The sequence below is a fragment of the Enoplosus armatus genome, chromosome 12 (genome assembly GCF_043641665.1).
Source record: "Enoplosus armatus isolate fEnoArm2 chromosome 12, fEnoArm2.hap1, whole genome shotgun sequence".
Lineage (NCBI taxonomy): Eukaryota > Metazoa > Chordata > Actinopteri > Centrarchiformes > Enoplosidae > Enoplosus > Enoplosus armatus.
Genome location: NC_092191.1, coordinates 899,418 through 920,826, shown reverse-complemented (window position 1 = coordinate 920,826; position 21,409 = coordinate 899,418). Strand labels below are relative to the sequence as shown.

Sequence of the window (21,409 nt, the reverse complement as noted above, 5' to 3'; positions counted from 1 at the left end):
TCCACCTGTCACATGACTCTGCTGACTGAGCTGGAAACAACAGATAAATAAATTTTCTTTGGGTTAAACTTAAAAAACAAAACACCCTCAGATATTTGTTTGGCTTCAGTACTATAAGGAACTATTTCATATGACATAGTCTTCTGAGGTCCTACACAGGGATTATACAGCCACACAGGTGTGTTCACTTAATTAGCTTGATTAGACGTAGGTGTTAGGTGTGGCCTTTAATATGAAGTGTTAAGGACACCATGATCTGCCCCCCCCCCCCCCCCCCCCCCGTGACATACTGACTTCCTCTTGTTTGTTTCTGAGCTTCAGGTGAACCCCGTCTGTGTGTTTGAACTCTACATTTCTAAATATCTGACTGGACGTGAGCTGGTCAGGTGATCAGCTGGGAGGGCGGGGCTCTACCCAGACCCCGCCTTTGTGTTGTTGTTGGCTGTCTTGGAGCGGCCGGTGCAGGAACCATTTCGTCCAATGGGAAGGAAGGGGCTGGACTCAGACGTGATGACGATGCTCGGGATTCGACCAATCGTTCCTCTCATCACGTGTCCCTCCGCAAAATCCGTCTGTCAGAAAAGACAAGACAGTTATTATCTCATTCTTTTATTTTCAGAATCCTTTTGCTCTTAACTCAACAAGATGAGGAGATTGTTTGTTTGTATTTTTATGAAAATCCTTGTTGTGTTTTTCATGAGGATTTGTTTTCTTTTTATTTACAATAACGAAAGCAAGTTCAGAACATTTAACCTGACGTTAAGTCCACAGCTGAGGCTGATTGCCGTTGGTTGTTTGTTCAAATTCTTAAAACGTAAAAGAACCCACAGGAGCTTTTTACTAAAAGATAATTATTACAACATGGATGTTGTTTAGATAGCAGCATTACTTCATTTCTTTGTTCCCCGGCTCAATATCCTCTTAATAGGACGCATTAAGGAGACCTTTCAGAGGGTTTCAGGTTCTCAGTGTTGTTGCCCTGGATCAATATGTTGAAATCACCCACCTACAGCTTGTAGCCTACTGATGTTACACTGTGCTCCTTGAAACCTACGCCCTCAGTTTTCTGAGTTTAGACATTGAGATCTCCACAGTGGCTGAACGGATTTTTGTCCCGTCGCTCTTTTACAATTTGAATATCTCATGAAGCAGAATAAAGCACAGTTATCTTCAGGCCACAGAACAGAAAGGATCTTGGACAGTACTCACATTTGGGATGCTGCCGCGTTCACTGACTCCTGCCATGGAGATATCAGTGTCATAGGACGTCTGGAAGAAAAACAATTGAACGTAAGACCATGATCGTCCATTATTAACCAGCTCTCTGCAGCGGCAGCCATGATGGAAGCACTCAAGGCCAAGAAAGAGTTTAACGTTCATAAATTAGATTTTAATGAAATTTATCAGCATCAGCGAGGCAGGCAGGAAACCAGAGGAGCAGTTACCAAACTCATCCCTAATCAATTCATTTAAAGTGCCTTTAAAAACATAAGAGACAGTTTTGAGTCAATGATTCCGATTCCTGGTCTGAGCTGAAAAGCACATTCAGCCCCTTCAGTTGGCCGAGATCCTGACCCCGGCACCTGTCAGTCACATTGAGTATTGAAACCTCCGGTCAATTAAAGGGACCTGTGGTGATGTATTAGTCCCTGTAAGGTGGAGCGATGTGGACGGAGCTTCGTCAGGTGAGCAGATGTAAAGTCTGGTTCAAGAGTAACTCTGGTTCGAACACCTCTGGTTCTTCCATAAAAAGTCAAAGGTACAAGAAGCCTGTGGCTGAAGGAGAGAAGTCAACTACGACTCCCAAGATGCATTTCAGTAACAAACATCCAATCACAAGGTTACACTTTGATTGACAGGTGAGGGGCGTTTACCTTTTCGAAGATACCCGAGTCGTGGCTCTTCATCTTGGACTTGAAGCTGGAGGAGGGTTTGAAGTCGGGCAGCTCGGCGGTGTCTCTGCTGATGTCACAGGAGACCTGGCGGCTGGCTGGTCTGGATCCCATACTGGACAGGTCAGCCTCGGTGTCTGTCAGACCCTGCAGAGGCGCACACACACACCTGAGCATCTCCCTCTTACGTCGCTGAATATGATCTCACACGGATCTGAGCTTACCGATTCGCTGTCGGAGGCGGAGGAGAGGCGGGACTTGCCGTTGCTCTGCCGCCTGAACTGGCCGCTGATGTCGGAGGTCTGGCTGGTCACCGTGGAGCGACGCGTCGACATGAAGCTGCTGCTGGCGGAGCGGAGGTCACGAGGATGAACGCAGAGCAAGACGCCGAGACACGGGATGTACTTGGCTAACGCTAACCTGGACAGAGACAGAGAGAGCAAGAGTTCGACTCCGGCTGGACTGAAGCATTAATCAGAAACTGGTTCAGGGGTGGCCTGGGTCCCTCAACTAAGAGGGCCCCTAATAGAGAGCTGAAAGTGAAACCACAACTTCCGGTTTCTGTTCCAGATGAAAACTTCATTCAATATCTCAGTGACATTTTTGATAAAACAAATAACTTAAAATCAGCGTTGGAACATAATCCTACCCAACAGTACGTCGCGTGGTTCACTGCATGTGATAAAAAACACGGTTTATTCAAGGTTTCAGGTTTTTTGTGACCTTTAAAGAACACCATTCCCCATCAGCAGTAGACCTCCACCTTGACAGAACAGGCCAGCCCATGAGCGAGCATCGTGCCTGAACTTTGGGCAGAGTCAGGCTAGTTGTTTCCCCCCTGCTTTCAGCCTTTATGCTAAGCTAGGCTAACCATGGCCTGACTCCAGCTCTGTATCCAACACACAGACAAGAGATCCATCTGAACATCTCACTCTCAGAAGGAAGAAGAATAACACCATTCTCATTCTGGCCAGCCATGTTTGTTTGAATACACCAAACAGGAAACAGCAGGACTCAAACTTATTTCACTTTCTAAAACATCTTGCTTTAGTAGAGTAGCATCAGCGCAAAGTCAGTTTATTCTCTTATGTCTATTGAACTCTTCCTTCATTATGACGTTGTATAAAACAGACATCTACAGTTACATGAGCTGCTTTCTTTTGATCCTGCAGCTTTAAAATCTCTCAACAATCAAGATCAGGTGTCCTCCAACCATTGTGTGTGTGTGTGTGTGTGTGTGTGTGTGTGTGTGTGTGTGTGTGTGTGTGTGTGTGTGCGTGCGTGCGTGCGTGTGTGAGTGTGTGTGTGTGTGTGTGTGTGTGTGTGTGTGTGTGTGTGAGTGTGTGTGTGTGTGTGTGTGTGTGTGAGTGTGTGTGTGTGTGTGCGTGCGTGCGTGTGTGTGTGTGTGTGTGTGTCTCCAGCCCAGTTAACATTCAGGTTAATTGAGCAGCGGTTGGTTCAGTTGAGCTGTTAAAGCGCTTACGGCGGCGGCGGCGCGTCCTCTGATTGGATCGATTCTGGTACAGTGTGACGGTTCACTGAGCTGCAGTCGTGTTAGCAGAATAACATGCGACGCAGCAGGCAGGTGAGCTCGGACACTAATGAACAAACAGGGGAGAGCCTGCCACGATCCTCATGTCGGGGGTTTGATGTATTTCTTCTCGAAGGATGATCAATTCATCGAACAGCATTTGACTCCTACGACTTGTCCCATCATGCAGTGCAGTGAGTTACCTGTATTTTGGGTGTGTGATGGCGTAGATGATGGGGTTGTGGATGGCCGAGGCCTTGGCGATGACGGCGGGAACAGAGTTCATGTAGGGAGTCAACATGTCTGCGTACCTGCAGCAGGAAACACAACAACAACAGTCAGGAACCGGGGGGGGGGGGGGGGGGGGTGAACTGGTGGGACACAGACCAAGAGTGCAGCATGTTATCCTGACAAGCCTTCTTTTTACTGCCCTGTTCAATGATCTACTGAGAGCTGTACAGGGATGTTTGGGATTCTCCTGTTCACTTCAACAAAGCCAGAGTTTTCATAGAGCAGCACCTAGTGGACATTAGAGGAGCTGCAGCTGAAGACTGCTGCTGGTTTGTTTACCCGGCGAAGGCGGTGAGAGCGACGCTGGAGTACGGCGACCAGGACACGACGTACAGCAGGATGACGATCAGAGCGATCTTCGCCATCTTCCACTCGTTCTGCAGCCGGTGGAAGTTCTTCACAGAGTCGCGACTGCTGCCGTGACCGTGAATGCTGCCGTTAATCTTCCCCACAGCCCTGAAAACACACACACAGACCTGTAGTGCTATACCTGTGAGGACATTGTTTTGTCCTTTTCAGAAGGAGCAGAATGATCTAAACACTTTTTCACTTTTTTTATGTTTTAAATGAACTAAAAAACTATACAAATAATAAAAATGATAATAATAATTGTTAGTCGCAGCCCTAAAAGATACTGAATGTTCAAAATTCACAGACCAGATATAAAATAATCATGAAGAGGAAAAGAAAAGTCATTAGTCCTTTTGTTTTGTTGTGAATTGTCTCACATGCAAGTGGAAGTTTTGTCCTGACGAAAGGTCAAGGTCAATTAAAAAAGAATTATCTGGAAACCATAAATATCTACATCTGGCTGATTGACTGATCACCACCATTTAAACACCAAAATATGTAATGTATGTATGTTAAGATTAAATGACCCTTTAAGCCTTCAGATTACAACAACTGACAAAAACAGAAATAAAACACACTAACAACAGCAGACACACACGCAGACTGACTGGTTGGTGTTGCGGATGGCGCGGAAGATGAAGACGTAGCAGTAGATGATGATGAAGAGCGGCAGGAAGAAGACAAAGATGAAGAGCAGCATGGTGTAGGCTCGCACCGACGGGGTAAAGGTCATGTAGTCCCACGTACAGGAAGTCAGCAGGCCCTCCGGGACATAGGCACCTGACGGGCGAGAGACAAAGACACAGACAGACAGAGAGAGTCTTAATGTCCCATCATGCTCCTCCAGGCTGGTGGGGGGGGGTGGACCCCCTTGTGGCCTCAGTGAAGTGGAGTGTCTATCATTTGACCATGTGTGAAACAGCGCCCCTCTGGTCAAACACAATACTGCACCCTCACAGACGCCTACTGAAAGGAAGAAAAGTGAAGTTTCTGTTGATTAAAAAACAACGTGGTGGAAGAAGTTTTCTGATCCTCTACTTCAGTAAAAGTACTATTAACTAACTGTTGGGTCTAATAATATCATAAAGAGTACGGTCTATATGTAAAGTGTCATGAGATGACTTTTGTTGTGATTTGGGGTTCTAAATAAAACTGAATTGATTTGTTTCTTTCTGATGTGAATAATAATAATAATAATGATAATAATAATAATAATAATCTGTTGTCTAAAAGATTAATGGATGTATAAGATGTGGTTTTAGATGACCTGTCTCACAATGAGCATTTAGTTTCAGAGTGAATTCAACTGGGGCCCCAGTCTGGCCCCAGTCTGGCTCCAGTGAACCATCTCTGTTTTCAGGGTTTTTTCTGTTTGGACAAGAAAATAAGTAAATAATCACTCAGGGGACTAATCCTCACATTTAAAGATACTGATTATTAAAATAACACCAGACTCTATTCAAATTAAAGCCTGTTTATTTTTGGTTAGAAGGTTCACAAACTTTGTTCACCACATTCACCTCCACCAGCTCCAGACCTGAACCCATAGACTCATAAAGTCTTGGATCAGGTCCCTGAAGAAATATTTTCCTTGATTTCACTTCTGCTCATGAGAACATTACGTCCTCATAAGTATAAAAAGCAAGAACTTCGACACATACTGCTAAAAACAAATTGTACACTATGACATGGAGTCTGCTCTGAAACATTTTGCACCTGGAGGGAGCCTGGAAAGATTTTCCACGAGCCTGAGGAAGATTTATGGGGGCTTTTCTGTTTCCATACATTATAACTTACATAAAACTGTAAAGTGAGATCCAGTCTGCTGAGGGAATGAAAACCAGGTGAGAGGAAGAAGGAAAACACACCACATGTAGAGTGTGTGTGAAGAGACGGAGTGAACTTGAACTGAACTGATAATAAATGGGATTTGGAGGGTAAGTGAACCGAAGTGAACATCACACTTCACTTCTACTACGTGTCCTCACAGCGGACTTTCACTCTGTACTGAACAATAAACTGAATCATCATCAAGACTGTGAAAACTATGATATATACAAGTGTACTGTACATGAAGGCTGACCTGCGTCACCTGTCATCTCTCTACTGTTGACTCTAATAAAGCACCAGAGTGTGTGTGTGTGTGTGTGTGTGTGTGTGTGTGTGTGTGTGTGTGTGTCCTCACTCCAGCCGAAGAATGGCGGCAGGCTCCAGCCCAGGGAGTAGGCCCAGGCCGCCATGAGGATGAGGAGGGCCCGTTTCCTTGACAACACGCCGATGGAGGTCAGAGGTCGCGTGATGACGAAGTAGCGGTCGACGGCGATCACCGTCAGCGTGATCATGGAGCAGATCCCGAAGAGAGCGCCGCAGAACGCGTACAGCTCGCAACCTAAAGAGGAGAGTCGTTTTTACTGAAGCAACATCTGCATCAGAGAAACAGATCAGAGTTCTCACCTGCAGCTGTGTGTGTGTGTGTGTGTGTGTGTGTGTGTGTGCGTGTGTGTGTGTGTGTGTGTGTGTGTGTGTGCGTGTGTGTGTGTGTGTGTGTGTGTGCAGTCGGGTACCTTTCTCTCCAAAGATCCACCTCTTGTGCATGCTGGTGGTGAAGAAGATGGGCGTCTGGGTGACACACATCAGCAGGTCTGTGATCGCCAGGTTAATGATGAACATGTTGGCCGGCGTCCGCAGGCTGCGACTCCTGCAACACACACACACACACACACACACACACACAGACCACCATGTTTAAACCATGACACCAGACGGGTTTTCCCGCCGTGGTACGCGAGCAGTTTCTCTGCCTACCATCAGGGACAAGCAGACCACCCTGAAAGGACCAATGAAACGGAGCCTTTACTCCCTTCGTGACATATTTCCTGTTGAATCCAATGGGTAAACTGGGTCCGAGGGTCCCAGAGTAACACAGAATGATTTGATTGGACAGGCAGGACGGCGGGATGTTGATGGCTGAAGTAAAAGTAGAACATTTAAACTGATGTTGGGTGTTTAACGGCCTTCTTGATCTTAAATGAGGTGGAGGAAAATATTTCCCTCTAACATGTAGAAGATGTACAAGTATTAAGTAACATAAAATGGGAATAGTCAAGTAAATTACAGGTACCTTGAATCGTACTCAGGTGCAGTAAATGTACTTAGTTGATGACCTGAAAGCAGTGGAAAAGGTGTGTAACCAAACTCCCCGAGAGCAGCTGTCTGGTGTTAATCTCCTCCTCTCCTCTCTACTTGAATCTACTTTAGTTGTGAACCTCAACAGCAGAAGCAGCAGAAGCAGCAGTGAACTATGTTGTTAATATAATATAATATAAACAGGAAGTCCACCTATAGAGAAGCAAGCAAAGTGTCTTTCACTGCCTTCAGCCCGTCATGAAACTAAATTCATAAATCACTGTCAAAAACATTTAGTCTGAGGAGCTGGAAGATGTCTGAATAAATACCTAAATAATCTATGTTGGCTTCTCTTTCAGGCTTTTGAGACAAAGTCAACAAACATCGGAATCAAACAGCCGATCCGGTTTTTACTCATCTGTCTCTCTCTTCGTTGAATCATTTCATGGAACATTAACTCTCTGAAATCATCAGTTCCTCTCAAACACAGTTCACGCAGTCGATTTCCTCCTCAGGGGTCGGAGGAAGAACAGCAGCTCTCAGCTGTGCAACTGATAAACGAGATGTAACATCTGATTCAGGGCCAACATTTTGCTTGATATGCACATTTTTCTTCGACAAGATATTTTCAAACCATGTCTCTTCAAACTTCAAATAAAAGCTCGTTCGGGTCTGATTTTAGTGACGGATCAATACCTGTGCCTTAAATGGTCCAATCAATATGTGGAACTCATCTTGAGTGCTGAGGCTTCTTCAAAAGACTCCAGCAAACATCAGAGGAAGACATCTTCTGTGCAGCGACGGAAGATAAAAGACGGAGCGGGAGGTCGATGAAGACAGCCGGAGACTCAGAGCCCCCCCCCCCCCCCCTCTGCTCGTCACAGCAGGAGATTTAACCTGCGAGTCCACCGCGTCACACCGGAGGTCACGTCACAGGTGAGTCCACAGGTGAAGGTTTTTCCACCTCAAACACGCAGCTGAGACAAGATGTTTCCCCCATTTGTGGCTTCACACCAGGAACAAATGAACCGGCTTTTCTACATTTCTGCTTCCTGTAATTCTCCCGTCACATCGTGTGTGAGAAGCTGCTGTCGACTGGATCACTGTAACTCTCTATGTTCACTATAAAAGCACTAAATGGTCTGCAGTTGGTCCAACGTGACGCCGCTCGGCTTTCAACTGGAACCACGAGAAGAAAACACACTACCATGTGACCAGGTGTATATTTCATGTACTGTGTTTATCTGTATGTTTCCGTGCAGGACGTGAAAACAAATGGAGACTATCGGTCTGTCTGACTTTGTAAATGTGTAAAGAAAAGTTATTATTATAAAGTTATTACATGTAGAAGCACATTTTCTCCACTTTAACCTGAAACTTGCGTTATGACAGCAGTGCAGGATAATCAATGTGTTTACAGGAGAAAGAGTTCCAGGCAGCAGTCAGAGTCCGTTTAGAGCTTTTTAATGAACCAAAGTTATGTTTATATTCAGTGTTACTCACGAAAACTCATGGCGTGTATCCTCGAGCTCTAACAAATGTGTTGAATGCATCAGCTGCCATCATAAAACACATGAGCATCCTGATGAGCAAGATAAACACAGAAGAGCTGCTCTGTAGCACCAACAGAGGTCAAAACTCCAGAGAAGCTTTAATATAAATAACATAAATATATACTGAGTCTCGCAGCTGAAAGCTCCGTCCTTTTTCCCACAAACTGTGGCTGTTTTTGGACAATTTTAAAGGTAGAGGTAGAACACCGTACATGTTTATACATCGAACAGAATAAAGCACGTCAATATAAACCATTTATTATTTTGTGATTGATTGATTTGAAATGTGTTTCCCGCAGCTCCACCTTCATGCACCAGTGCTCAGCATATTCTGTATCTCATAAGAACTCTCAAATAAGAAAAGTCTTTATTTATTTATGAGATGCTGAGATTTGATAATCAGAAGAGACAAAAGTAATAATTACAAGAAAAAACGTGTTGTTTCTTTGGTAAATAGAATGAAAGACAGCAGCTGACTGAAAGAAAGAACTTCTAAACAGAAATCTGTCTCCCGAGAGGTGAGCTGTTGCAGGAAGACGACGGTGTGTCTGTCTCTCCATAACGTCATCAGACACTTGGAACAACAATCTGAGCCCGTCGCTGGCAGAAACAACTCTTCAACCCGAACTACTGGACCGATTCCAAAACCTTTGGTAACAATTAGTCATTTAGGCCCCAAAATATGTAAAAATAAGACCCAGGTTTAAAAACACCAGAGTCACACTTTAACTTAGTGTGCGTGTGTTTCAGGAAGTTGCAGTTTCTGACTTTCCGTCGTCCCCTGAAAGCAGCGCAAGGATCACAGGAAGAGCATGACCATATTTGGGGACAGGAAGTCATCCTACCTGCAGAAGGCGTATATGACCAGGAAGTTGCCGATCATGCCGGTGATGCCGATGGCGAGGATGACGGAGCCGATGGTGTAGTGGGCGTGGTCGGGCACGTCCACCGTGGGGTAGGGGTGCGGGGCCTCGGGCACCATCGCCACCTGGAGGACAAAACAGGAAACGACATGTCGATGTGATGCTGCAGGTTGGTAACAGTCATCACACTCCTGGCAGATTTCTTTGCAAAGTCTACACTTTGTGTATTTGTACTTTTTAACTGCCAATTGTGGAGACGGACGGAAACACAACAAACATCCTGATGATTTATTATTCTTGAAGTCTTACCAGCAGTGGAGCTAAAAATATAATGTTTGTTCCGAGGGTTTCACTAGAGAAAGATCATGGAGTCATGAAAATCTAAAGGGTTGATCCTCTGAGGAGCAGGAAGTGCAGCTTAGTCCCACTGACTCCAGCAGGACATTGATGTACTAATCATATATTTATGAAATATTTCTCCTCGTTAAATGATCCGCATGCACCTCCCTGACCTGAGAGAAGGTAAACCACAGTTACACACATCAGATGTCGGATCATATTCTGCTGTTGCATAATGACGGGAAACGTGTCTTTCAGAGGACTTTCAACCCGCTGCCACGTAAGATTCATTACAGTTTTAAGGCATTAAAAAGATAAAAAAGTCCTTCATACCGATGACATTATTATCCCCCGCTCTGAGGAACCTTCAAATCCGAAGACCTCACTAATCACAAACTACTCGCCTTGATATCTTTTGAAAGACTAATATCTCCAAATCACTGTTTCTAATTAACGTGCTCTGAGCCGAGTTGCGTCTCAGATCTTTTCATCCTGTCACCCCGTTGCCACGTTAACGGCATAAATGACTCTGCTGCCAGCAGAAATATCAGGCACAGCGAATCAGAGAAGGAGGTCAGTCAGAGGAGCAGCCTGTTTAATCTGACTGAGGACCAAACTGGAGTTTTAATTAAAATATTGAAAAATTATATGGACCCTGGCATACCAGTGTACTCCCACTTCACCTGTCCCTCCTACATCTACATAATCGTCCTGCAGTTTAATTTGTTTAAATATTTTCACATACAATTCACATAATAATATCGATGTCCTGTAGCATTTTATAAATCTGCTGTCATTTATTTCAAAATTATTATATAATTACCTAAACAGGACGGGGGGGGGGGCGATAACAAAATGAGGATAGGCAACTACAGAGTTCCTATATATATATATATATATATATATATACTGTGTGTAATTCTTGTATTATGTGTATATATAGTGAACTAGATTTTGCTGACGGCTCGGACTAAGAATTCTCCAATGTAATGAAGTAAATTTGCTGTGGCTTCAGCATGTTGGGTAAAAATGTTCATGACAAGTGTGATTAAACTCGAACCAAACCACTTGTGCATTAACCACTCTAACAGACACCATGCAGCCAATCAGGAATCAGTATCCGTGTGGATCCACACACTCGCGTGTGATGTTGATGCTTCACGTCTCCTGCAGTGACCCATGAAATGAGAAGTCACATCCAGTGCCTTTTGGTCTGAATGTGCATTAAGTCGCTCCAAACAGCAGTCAGCATAAAGAAGAAAGAACCTGTGAAGGACGCGGTGACAGTGATGGAGTCGGACATGTTGACGCAGCAGGCACCAAACAAACAAACATGTCGGCTCAAGGACACACATCCATCTGACTGCAGCCTTTTTAATAATGACTCACACATCACTTTGATTCTGGTGAGTTGCTGGAGGCCTTCGGTCACGTTGGATGTACAGTCAGGTGATAAACATTGAGTTTTAGAGCACAATGTATGAAATGATAAAGTGTTCAGCTGTCCGGTGTTCAGGTTCAGTCTCGGCGCCCTCGAGCTGTAAAATCTCAATCAAAATGTTTCTGAGCAAACCTTCATGATCAAAATGTTCTCCGTGTCGTCAGCAGTGTTTTCATTTTGTTTGCACAGATCTCAGAGCAGATTAACTGTGGCACGTCGAGAGGAGCGTGGCCTGTCACAAAGGATTCAGGGTTTCAGCTTCACCCACCGCTGTTTCACTCAGGGAGGATCAGTCGGGTCATTAGAGCCTCCGTCCTCGCGTCCCTGATGGATCCAGTTAACAGATTCCTCCATGTGTGTCCTCTCTCTTCTGCTTCTTCTGCCTCAGTTGCTAATGTAACAAGGAGAGCTAACGAGTCTGTTGGCAGCATATATATATGTATATATATATACATATATATCACGTTGTCGCTCGCCATTCAAGCTGAATGATGTTAACAGTGAAAGAAGTATCTAATATAAAGATAGATCCTGCGTCTCCTGCCTCCACAGGTTATGGCTGTAAACACTTCGGGTTTCGTCAACTTCGGCTCGGGTGCTTCAGGTAAAAGACCATAAAATCCACATTTCTCAGAGTCTTTGGAACAAGACCTTTACTGATGTTTCCAGTCTTGTAATCTGGATTTAGAAAGAGGCGGAGACGCAGCTACAGTCAGTCATGCTGACGGATGCATGTCGGCTGTCACTGGGATGTAATGGTTCACCTCCGTCCATCATGTCAGCCTCTGACAGGCCGACGGGGGGAACAACCGTGTGACCTCCGACGTCTGATGAAGTCCATAAAATATTGTTTTTTATTATTCATCGCTTTTACAGTTTCAGTTGGATTTAAACGTCACGTCCTCCTCCTGTCCAGCTGCTTAGACCGGGTAGACCACACCCGATTAATCACCTCAACAATCAATGATCTGGCTCTCGGACGATCGGATCCACGGTCTGATTTCTCAACATGGCGGCTTGTTTTATGTTGCTGGAGTCGTAACATGGTAATTAGGACTCAACAAAACTGCACAACGTGACATTGACTTTCTCTCTTCTTGTCAACATTGAGGACGCAGCCGCCTTGTTTGAATGAACTTTATTGGAATTGTTAATCGTCAAAACTGACCTCATGCTCATGCTCAGTGTGAGCTCCACGTCGTGGTCGCTCATTTCGTCCGGAAATATGAACATAACGTACAAGATGAATTAAAAAAAACACAGATGTTACAAGAGAGCCGAGTGTTAGATAGTGATACATTTTAATGAGCCAGTATTTGATAATAATAAAGTTAATATATATGTCTTTAAGAATTGTTCCTGTTGAGCCACACTGATGCGTCTTAAAGACTTCACTCACTACCTCACTATTTCAATAAACATGTTTTATCCCAACAAACAATTAAGTTTTATAAAAATATCAGGTTTAAATCAAATGTATTTTTTCATGACAACTGGCTTAAAATAATATTTTGTTGCTAAATGAAAAAGGTCATGGTTTCTATACACTGAGTTCCTGAAGAAATGTGGTATTCTTCACAAATATGAAGTGGAAATGACTTTTTTAGAGAAATACAGTCTTTGTAGGGTTCAGTTAGTCCACAGGTTTGTCCCGAGCTTCAGAGGGACAGATTTAAAAGAAAATGTAAACAAGAAATTTCAGATGAAATCCAGGAATCCTGTGCCTCCAGGTTCTGATTCAGAGATAAAAATATGAGATAAAAACATGAGATAAAGATATGAGATAAAAACATGACATAAAACACGAGATAAAAATATGAGATAAAAACATGAGATAAAGATATGAGATAAAAACATGAGATAAAGATATGAGATAAAGACATGAGATAAAAACATGATAAAGACATGAGATAAAGATATGAGAGAAAAACATGAGATAAAACACGAGATAAAGACATGAGATAAAAACATGATAAAGCCATGAGATAAAGATATGAGATAAATACATGAGATAAAGATATGAGATAAAAACATGAGATAAAGATATGAGATAAAACACGAGATAAAGATATGAGATAAAAACATGAGATAAAGATATGAGATAAAAACATGATAAACACATGAGATAAAGATATGAGATAAAAACATGAGATAAAACATGAGATAAAAACATGAAATAAAGATATGAGATAAAGATATGAGATAAATACATGAGATAAAGATATGAGATAAAGACATGAGATAAAAACATGATAAAGACATGAGATAAAAACATGATAAAGACATGAGATAAAGATATGAGATAAAAACATGAGATAAAGATATGAGATAAAAACATGAGATAAAGATATGAGATAAAGATATGAGATAAAAACATGAGATAAAGATATGAGATAAAGATATGAGATAAAAACATGAGATAAAACATGAGATAAAACATGAGATAAAACATGAGATAAAAACATGAGATAAAGATATGAGGTAAAAACATGAGATAAAGATATGAGATAAAGATGAGATAAAAACATGAGATAAAGATATGAGATAAAAACATGAGCTAAAACATGAGATAAAGATATGAGATAAAAACATGAGATAAAACATGAGATAAAACATGAGATAAAAACATGAGATAAAGATATGAGATAAAGATATGAGGTAAAAACATGAGATAAAGATATGAGATAAAAACATGAGCTATAACACGAGATAAAGATATGAGATAAAAACATGAGCTAAAACACGAGATAAAGATATGAGATAAAAACATGAGATAAAACATGAGATAAAAACATGAGATAAAGATAGACTAAACAGTTAAATGAGTGAATGAAATGTCACATAGGGCCGTGGATGCAGCTAATTAACTTAACAGCCAGCCACAAATATATAACGAGATAAAATGATATAATGATAAAATCTTGTTTTGCTACAGTTCAAACAATAAGTACCTTTGAATAATGAGTCGTAACAACAGGACATGTTCCCTGTTTTCCCACTCGTGCTAGCGTGAATGCAGCATTATTTAGAGCAAGAAAATGTTCCCTGAACTGGATATAAACTGGATGAGTGTTGGCTTACAGCAGGCAGGAATCCATTACTACTAATTATGTAACACAATTACAGCGTGTACCTTTTCTACTTGCAGCTGACCTACTATTACTCTCTAACCATTACAGCCGAGTTGCTCTGGATGTAATTAAAGTTTCCCCGATCTCCTCTATACCTTCGTTTTCTCATTACGGTCGACCTCGTGGTGTTTGTCCAGCGGCCCCCTGCTGATGAAGTCATCTGAAACTTATGAAATCATCTCAGTCTGAAGCTGTTTGTCAAACTCGAGGCTCGTGGCCTGAAGTCTGGACAGGAGAAGACAACAGAGTGTCCCTGTTTTCTGCTGCTTTCACAAATATTGAACGATCAGCAAGGAAGTTGTTTTTTCTGGCTTCCGAACCGGCGCACGACAGAAAACGTTAGAAAAGATTTTTTGTGGCTGTGATGTCGGGTCATCGGCCATCAGCAGAGATGAACCGACTGAGGCGACAGGAGCATGATGGGAGGAACAAGAGCAAGGCAAGCATGATGTGCAGATTCCAGTCAGCCCCCAGTTATGCCCCCATCCTCCCTCATTCCCCCAGAGTGATGGAGGGAGGATGAGAGGCCACTGATATATCCCAACTGTTCTTTAATGCTTTTATTTTAGATTAAACCGATATTTACTTTAGTTAATTATATTGTTATATTTATATATATACTCTTTTTCTTGTGCACCTGGAACATATTCAGCCCTCAAAGCCAGCCAGTCAAATTCCATTAATCTCGGGTTCACCAGTTTACCACCAGTTTATCACCAGTTTACCACCAGTTTACCATCAGTTTACCACCAGTTTACCACCAGTTTACCACTGTGAAACTAGAGGCCTTGAGGTGTGAAAGTCAAGTGGTCCTCACAAAGATAGAACACACACACTCACAGGCAGTCTGCCATGTCCCACTTACACAGCTACATAATCCAGATCCAAACACACATAAACAAACACACACACACGAGGGCAGCATGTTGCCTCTGCACACACACACACACACACACACACACAGTCGAGGTATTATAACAGGATCAGACGAAGTCAAACTGGGAACAGAATCTGTGGATAAAATTCAAATCATAGGCTTGATGTGGTGTAAATCATGTGTGTGTGTGTGTGTGTGTGTGTTTAACCTCTAAAGTGAGGACATTTTGTCCGACCTTCACATTCTTCAGAGAGCCGTTTGAGGACTCAGGTTTGGTTTCTGGGTTCAGGTCAGACCCAGGTGTGGGCTAGTCTCAGGGTTGGGGTTATGACTACAGGATGTTCAGGACAAACGGTAAAACTTTGATTTGATAGTACAAGTACTTCAGTGTTTGAAGTCAGTACTTTGGTTCTCAGTTAAAGAGTCTGGATATTACAAGACTTCAAGACAAGCCGGGGTCTGTGTGTCAACAGTGATATAACTATCAACTATCATGAAATGTGGATGTAGCTCAAACATAGATGGACAACACCGCAGACTGTATGTAAAGATGGCCGACGCGTCTCCACCGCAGACTGTATGTAAAGATGGAAGACACGTCTCCACCGCAGACTGTATGTAAAGATGGAAGACACGTCTCCACCGCAGACTGTATGTAAAGATGGAAGACACGTCTCCACCGCAGACTGTATGTAAAGATGGCCAACACGTCTCCACCACAGACTGTATATAAAGATGGAAGACACGTCTCCACCGCAGACTGTATGTAAAGATGGCCGACACGTCTCCACCGCAGACTGTATATAAAGATGGCCGACGTGTCTCCACCAGACTGTATATAAAGATGGAAGACACGTCTCCACCACAGACTGTATATAAAGATGGCCGACGCGTCTCCACCGTAGACTGTATATAAAGATGGAAGACACGTCTCCACCACAGACTGTATATAAAGATGGCCGACGCGTCTCCACCGTAGACTGTATATAAAGATGGAAGACACGTCTCCACCACAGACTGTATATAAAGATGGCCGACGCGTCTCCACCGTAGACTGTATATAAAGATGGCCGACGCATCTCCACCGTAGACTGTATATAAAGATGGAAGACACGTCTCCACCGCAGACTGTATATAAAGATGGAAGACACGTCTCCACCGCAGACTGTATATAAAGATGGAAGACACGTCTCCACCGCAGACCGTATATAAAGATGGCCGACGCGTCTCCACCGCAGATTGTATATAAAGATGGCCGACGCGTCTCCTCTCTCCGTTTTTATAGCATCAAATAAGTAATTAAAACCAAACTGATGAGAAAAACGAACACTTGAACAAACATCAGCTGATAAGAACGACCTGAAATGACAGAAACCATCTTTGGGAAAAACGTATTTGTTGTTTTGGCCCATGTCCCAGCCACTAACATGGTCATGTCGACCATCTTTATATAGAGTCTTTGAGCTAAACTGTTGTCATTAACCTGGACTTATGTTGATTTGTTCAGACGATGTCACGACTATAAAATAAGCTTTGATCAGCTGGCTGTCTGTCCCACTCCTCACCATGATGTTGGCTGAGATGCAGTTTTGCTGTTTAGCAAATGAAAAACAGGTTGAGCCGTTTTTATGTTGTTCAGGTTTTTCACTGTGGACGAATCAGAATCAGAAATACTTAATGACCCCCGGGGGGAGTCAAACATCTCCATCTATTTTATCTCTTGTATAAAGCTGAAAGTACAAACACCTGTGCACAAACAGCACCAGACTCCACTGAGGAATATCAATCAAACAAATAAAGATCCTTCCTAAAAGCTTTTCAGGACAACTAGACAAAACACTGCAGAGACAAAATATGAAACTGAAAACGTCTAACTGACGTGCAGAATACTTTATTTATTCTTCTGCGCAGGAAAACAAAAGCAACTGACACTTTCTCTTTATGTTTAGAAAAAAAACATTTTGACTGTTGGCAGTTTGAAGATGATGCTCTGGACTTTGTAATTATATGTTGACAAAAAATATATCATTTAATTATTATATTAATAATCATTAGTTGCAGCTGTGACTTTGAGATAATTATTGTAAGGAACAACAGAGAAGAGTGTGTGTGTGTGTGTGTGTGTGTGTGTGTGTGTGTGTGTGTTCATGCATTTAGATGGTGTGTGTGTGTGTGTGTGTGTGTGTGTGTGTTAATGGTCTCTTACACAACAGGCGTTACACAACTGATTCCAGTCAGCGTTTGATCCTCACACACATCAATAACCGACACCTCCAGCCTTTCACTGACGGTTTCATAAAAACCAGAAGAAGAGAAAACGTTTTTAATCTTGAACCTTATTGGTCGAGTCGAGGTCAGCTGTTAAATTAATCCACAAAACAGATTGTTACTGCAGAGAAATCGATTTTAAATAAATAAATACAAAACAAATAGTTCTGTTTAATCATCTGACCGGTTTAGACGTATTTCAGCAAAACCACAAAACAAATGCTGATTTTCCTTCTGAGGGGATCTATGATGCAGATAGTTTAGGTTTGTGCAGGTTTTTAAGAGTCGCTCAGGTCGTTTCATAACGCACACAGACCAGCGGACCTTCAGCCCTGTGGCTGCAGCGAACACGGACAACGATTAGTGTCAAACTGTGTGCCGATGCTTTTCAGCTGAAGTCGGGTCAGTCTGTGGAAACACTTCACCTGAACGTGTTGATTAGCGGAAACGAGACAAAGGTGAGTCCTCCTCCCCGCAGCGTCCAGGCAGTTCAATAACTGACGCTACAGGAGTGTTTCGTAGAGAACACAGAATTTAAACACGTGGTCAAAGTGCTCGAGCTACAGTGTGCCACGTGTGCATGTTAGTCCGTCGTGGTTCCTGTCCTGTATAAACCAGCACAAGCTGCAGCTGTTCAGGAGTTACCAGAGGTCGGAGGCTGGGACGGAGAGTTCTTGACATTCGTGACTGTTTAACTTGTTGAGATATTTCAGTCTGGAGCAAACTGGTGAACCAAACGACAGACCGACGTGTCCGTCCCTGGAGCCTGCACCTCTGGTGTGGCTACAGATGACTAACAATGTCCCGGTTACTCTGGATAATATACAGATAACTCCCCACATACAGGGGTCATTTAGCAGGGAACAGGTTTATTAAGTATAATATTAGGATTATTACACTTCAGGGAAATTTGAGAGACACAGCGAGAGTCTTTAATGAGTGTGGTGATGATTTAAACCGTCATCTAGTAACTACAGTGAGACGAGAACCATCAGGATCTGATTCAGCTCAGCTGGTGAGTTTTTACAAGTTGGCAAAATTAGAGACACAGTCCAATGAGTCACAGTGAGGGGCTGACGTGGGGGGGTCAAGTAATAATACTCCAGCAGCAGCAACACTGTGGGAAGTACGTCTGCTTATTGTGTCTTGTATCTTCTGTGAAATGTGTCTTCCTCATCACGTCCAGTCGTGAAGGCACACAGAGAACAATTACACTGTAAATACATTGAATGGATTCTGCTGAGAAGACAATGCAGAAAAAGGAGGTTATATAATAAAAAGCTTGTGCTGTTCAAGGTTTTGTTCACTGACTTCAGTGTAAAATCCACTCTGGCTGAATCCACACGTCGATTCATTTTTGTTCCAGTGAACTGAAATGAAAAAGTGTGAATTTCCCCACAGATCAGACGTATCAGCTCTGTTTGCAGCAACCTGACGGCTCTCAGACGGACGGAGCTCCAAAGGAGCGCTTCATTTACACCGATGGGCCGAGGTGGAGCTCTGCATTCTCAACCTACTGAATTCACGTCATCTACGTGTCCAACAAGATTACGAGTCTGTAACACTCGTCACACAGCAGGAAACTAAACAGGTGGATGGATGAAACACGGAGAGACAACTTCGTTATTCTTAGATCCTCCCCACTAGTCTGGATCCAGACCTCTGGACTACCACCCACACCTCCCATTTAGTCTGCCACTCAAACAGGTCAGCTGTTTCTGAAGCACACGAGCCAATCAGGGCTTTGTGGGAGGGATTAGTTTCATGCGCTGTACAGGAAGTCGACGCGAAAGAAGCAACTCTTAAATCATCATATTTCTTTGATTGACACGACAGACGTTACAAAATAACCCCCCCTAAAGACACATCCCTAACATGAACACAATGTCAGACACCAGAAGTGTTTTCATGAGGATGGGGGACAATTATTTCAGTGCTTAGCTCACCTACCGAGCGCACCTTTCAACACCATGGACGCCTCGAACGCAGCATTGTCGTTGACCAACAGCAGGCCGTCTTAACAGAGTGGACGGAGAGCCGGAGAGTCCAAAATGGAGGAAGCTCCACCTGCACTAAGCTACGTTGTGCTTTGACCGAATGCTAACATCAGCATACTAACAAGTTTACTGTTTTTACATCACTGAAACATTCTCTGATATCGAGCTCGTGGACACATCTGGACAAGACACCACAACTGGACCAGTTCTCCACAGAGGACAGATAAACTGGGTGAAGACAGGAATATGGTGAACATCACTGTCAGCTGATTTGAACACTGCTGTGCATTAAAGTTTCTTTTTCCTTGAAGATCAAACCTGTACAAACACAGGTTTGCAGTTGGCTGGATTATGAGCAGGCCTTTTGAACCTGACCCATCTGTGAACTTCATTCCTCAGAGAAGAGTCAACAGATCAGGACTTTATTATAATTACACCAGCTTTTATGACACCAGGATCCTTTGGTGTTTGAAAGACACAAGTTTAGGGCCAGGAGGGGATTATTTACAGATTACCAGAGTAAAGAGAGGTTTAGAATTTAGTTTGACTTGTTCCCACGTCCTTTATGGACCAGTGGCTCTGAGGTCCAAACACACCTCAACAAAGGCCATTATTCAACACTCACAAGTATTAACATGCTTATATACACCTTCACAGGTTAGTGCTGATTTTCTTCTCCGACAGCTCAGATTCCATAAACAACCAGATTCACATCACCCTGTTCACCATGTCTATGTTTGCTTATTGTTTGTTGTCTCAGTTTGGCAATGAAATGCTTTTTGGCAGCCAACTCTCAAATTTGAGATGTCAGAGTGTCCTTGAGTGTATCGACGTTATAAAACCTTTCCACAACTGCATCACCACACGACATGTGCAGGGAGTTTCAAACCTTTGGTGGCCCAAACTGACCACTGCTTTTTTTATAAGGGGTCAAAACACTAAATCCTTAGCAATGCATTTTTATGGGGAACATCTTTCTAAGAAAAGTAACTCCAGCTGCCAGATAAAGGTTTCCCTCTGAGATGTAGTGCAGTATAAGCATAACAAAGTGAGTAACTGAGTGAATGCACTTTGATCCACTTTAAATAAAGTTTGTAAGAGTTTCTCTAAACCTGGTAAAACCACCAGTCTGGTCCTTTAAACCTGCTTCACAGAAAACCAGTCCAGCTGCTGTCAGTCAGTAATCCTGTTTGAGAAAAGAGTTCAACAGCAGATCGTTGACTCTATGAATGCAGCTTCACCTCCAGGGACTGATCGCATACATGTGTGCCACAAGGTTTACCTCTGTTATATGTGTGTGTGTGTGTGGGGGGGGGGGTGTGAGAGAGTGTGTGTGTGTGTGTGTGTGAGAGAGAGAGAGTGAGAGAGAGAGAGTGAGAGAGAGAGAGAGTGTGTGTGAGAGAGAGAGAGAGAGTGTGTGTGTGTGTGTGAGAGAGAGAGAGTGTGTGTGTGTGTGGGGGGGGGGGAGTGTGTGTGAGAGAGAGAGTGTGTGTGTGTGAGAGAGAGAGAGAGAGAGTGTGTGTGTGTGTGTGTGTGAGAGAGTGTGTGTGTGTGTGTGTGTGTGAGAGAGAGTGTGTGTGTGTGTGTGTGTGTGAGAGAGAGTGTGTGTGTGTGTGTGTGTGTGTGTGTGAGATATGATGTATATTAGCTGCACATATTTCCTGCTATCATTTGATCTTTTGATCCCTGGTTTTCATCCCTTTACCTTACATAGGTTTTTTGTCCGAATATGATTTCCTGAGCAGCTTC

At 43.1% G+C, this 21,409-nt stretch overlaps 1 protein-coding gene across 1 annotated transcript in view; it reads right to left on the bottom strand.

Annotated features, from left to right (window-relative positions):
- Positions 1–410: 410 nt before the first annotated feature.
- Positions 411–21,409, bottom strand: part of opn4a (opsin 4a (melanopsin)) — a 28,261-nt gene continuing 7,262 nt past the window's right edge. Inside the window, exons 2-11 of the mRNA XM_070915572.1 lie at positions 9,590–9,732; positions 6,630–6,763; positions 6,251–6,454; positions 4,674–4,845; positions 3,994–4,170; positions 3,627–3,734; positions 2,117–2,312; positions 1,875–2,039; positions 1,210–1,269; positions 411–572 (exon numbers count right to left, since the gene is read on the bottom strand). Coding sequence (XP_070771673.1) covers positions 411–572; positions 1,210–1,269; positions 1,875–2,039; positions 2,117–2,312; positions 3,627–3,734; positions 3,994–4,170; positions 4,674–4,845; positions 6,251–6,454; positions 6,630–6,763; positions 9,590–9,732 — 1,521 coding nt within the window. The remainder of the gene's footprint in view (positions 573–1,209; positions 1,270–1,874; positions 2,040–2,116; positions 2,313–3,626; positions 3,735–3,993; positions 4,171–4,673; positions 4,846–6,250; positions 6,455–6,629; positions 6,764–9,589; positions 9,733–21,409) is intronic.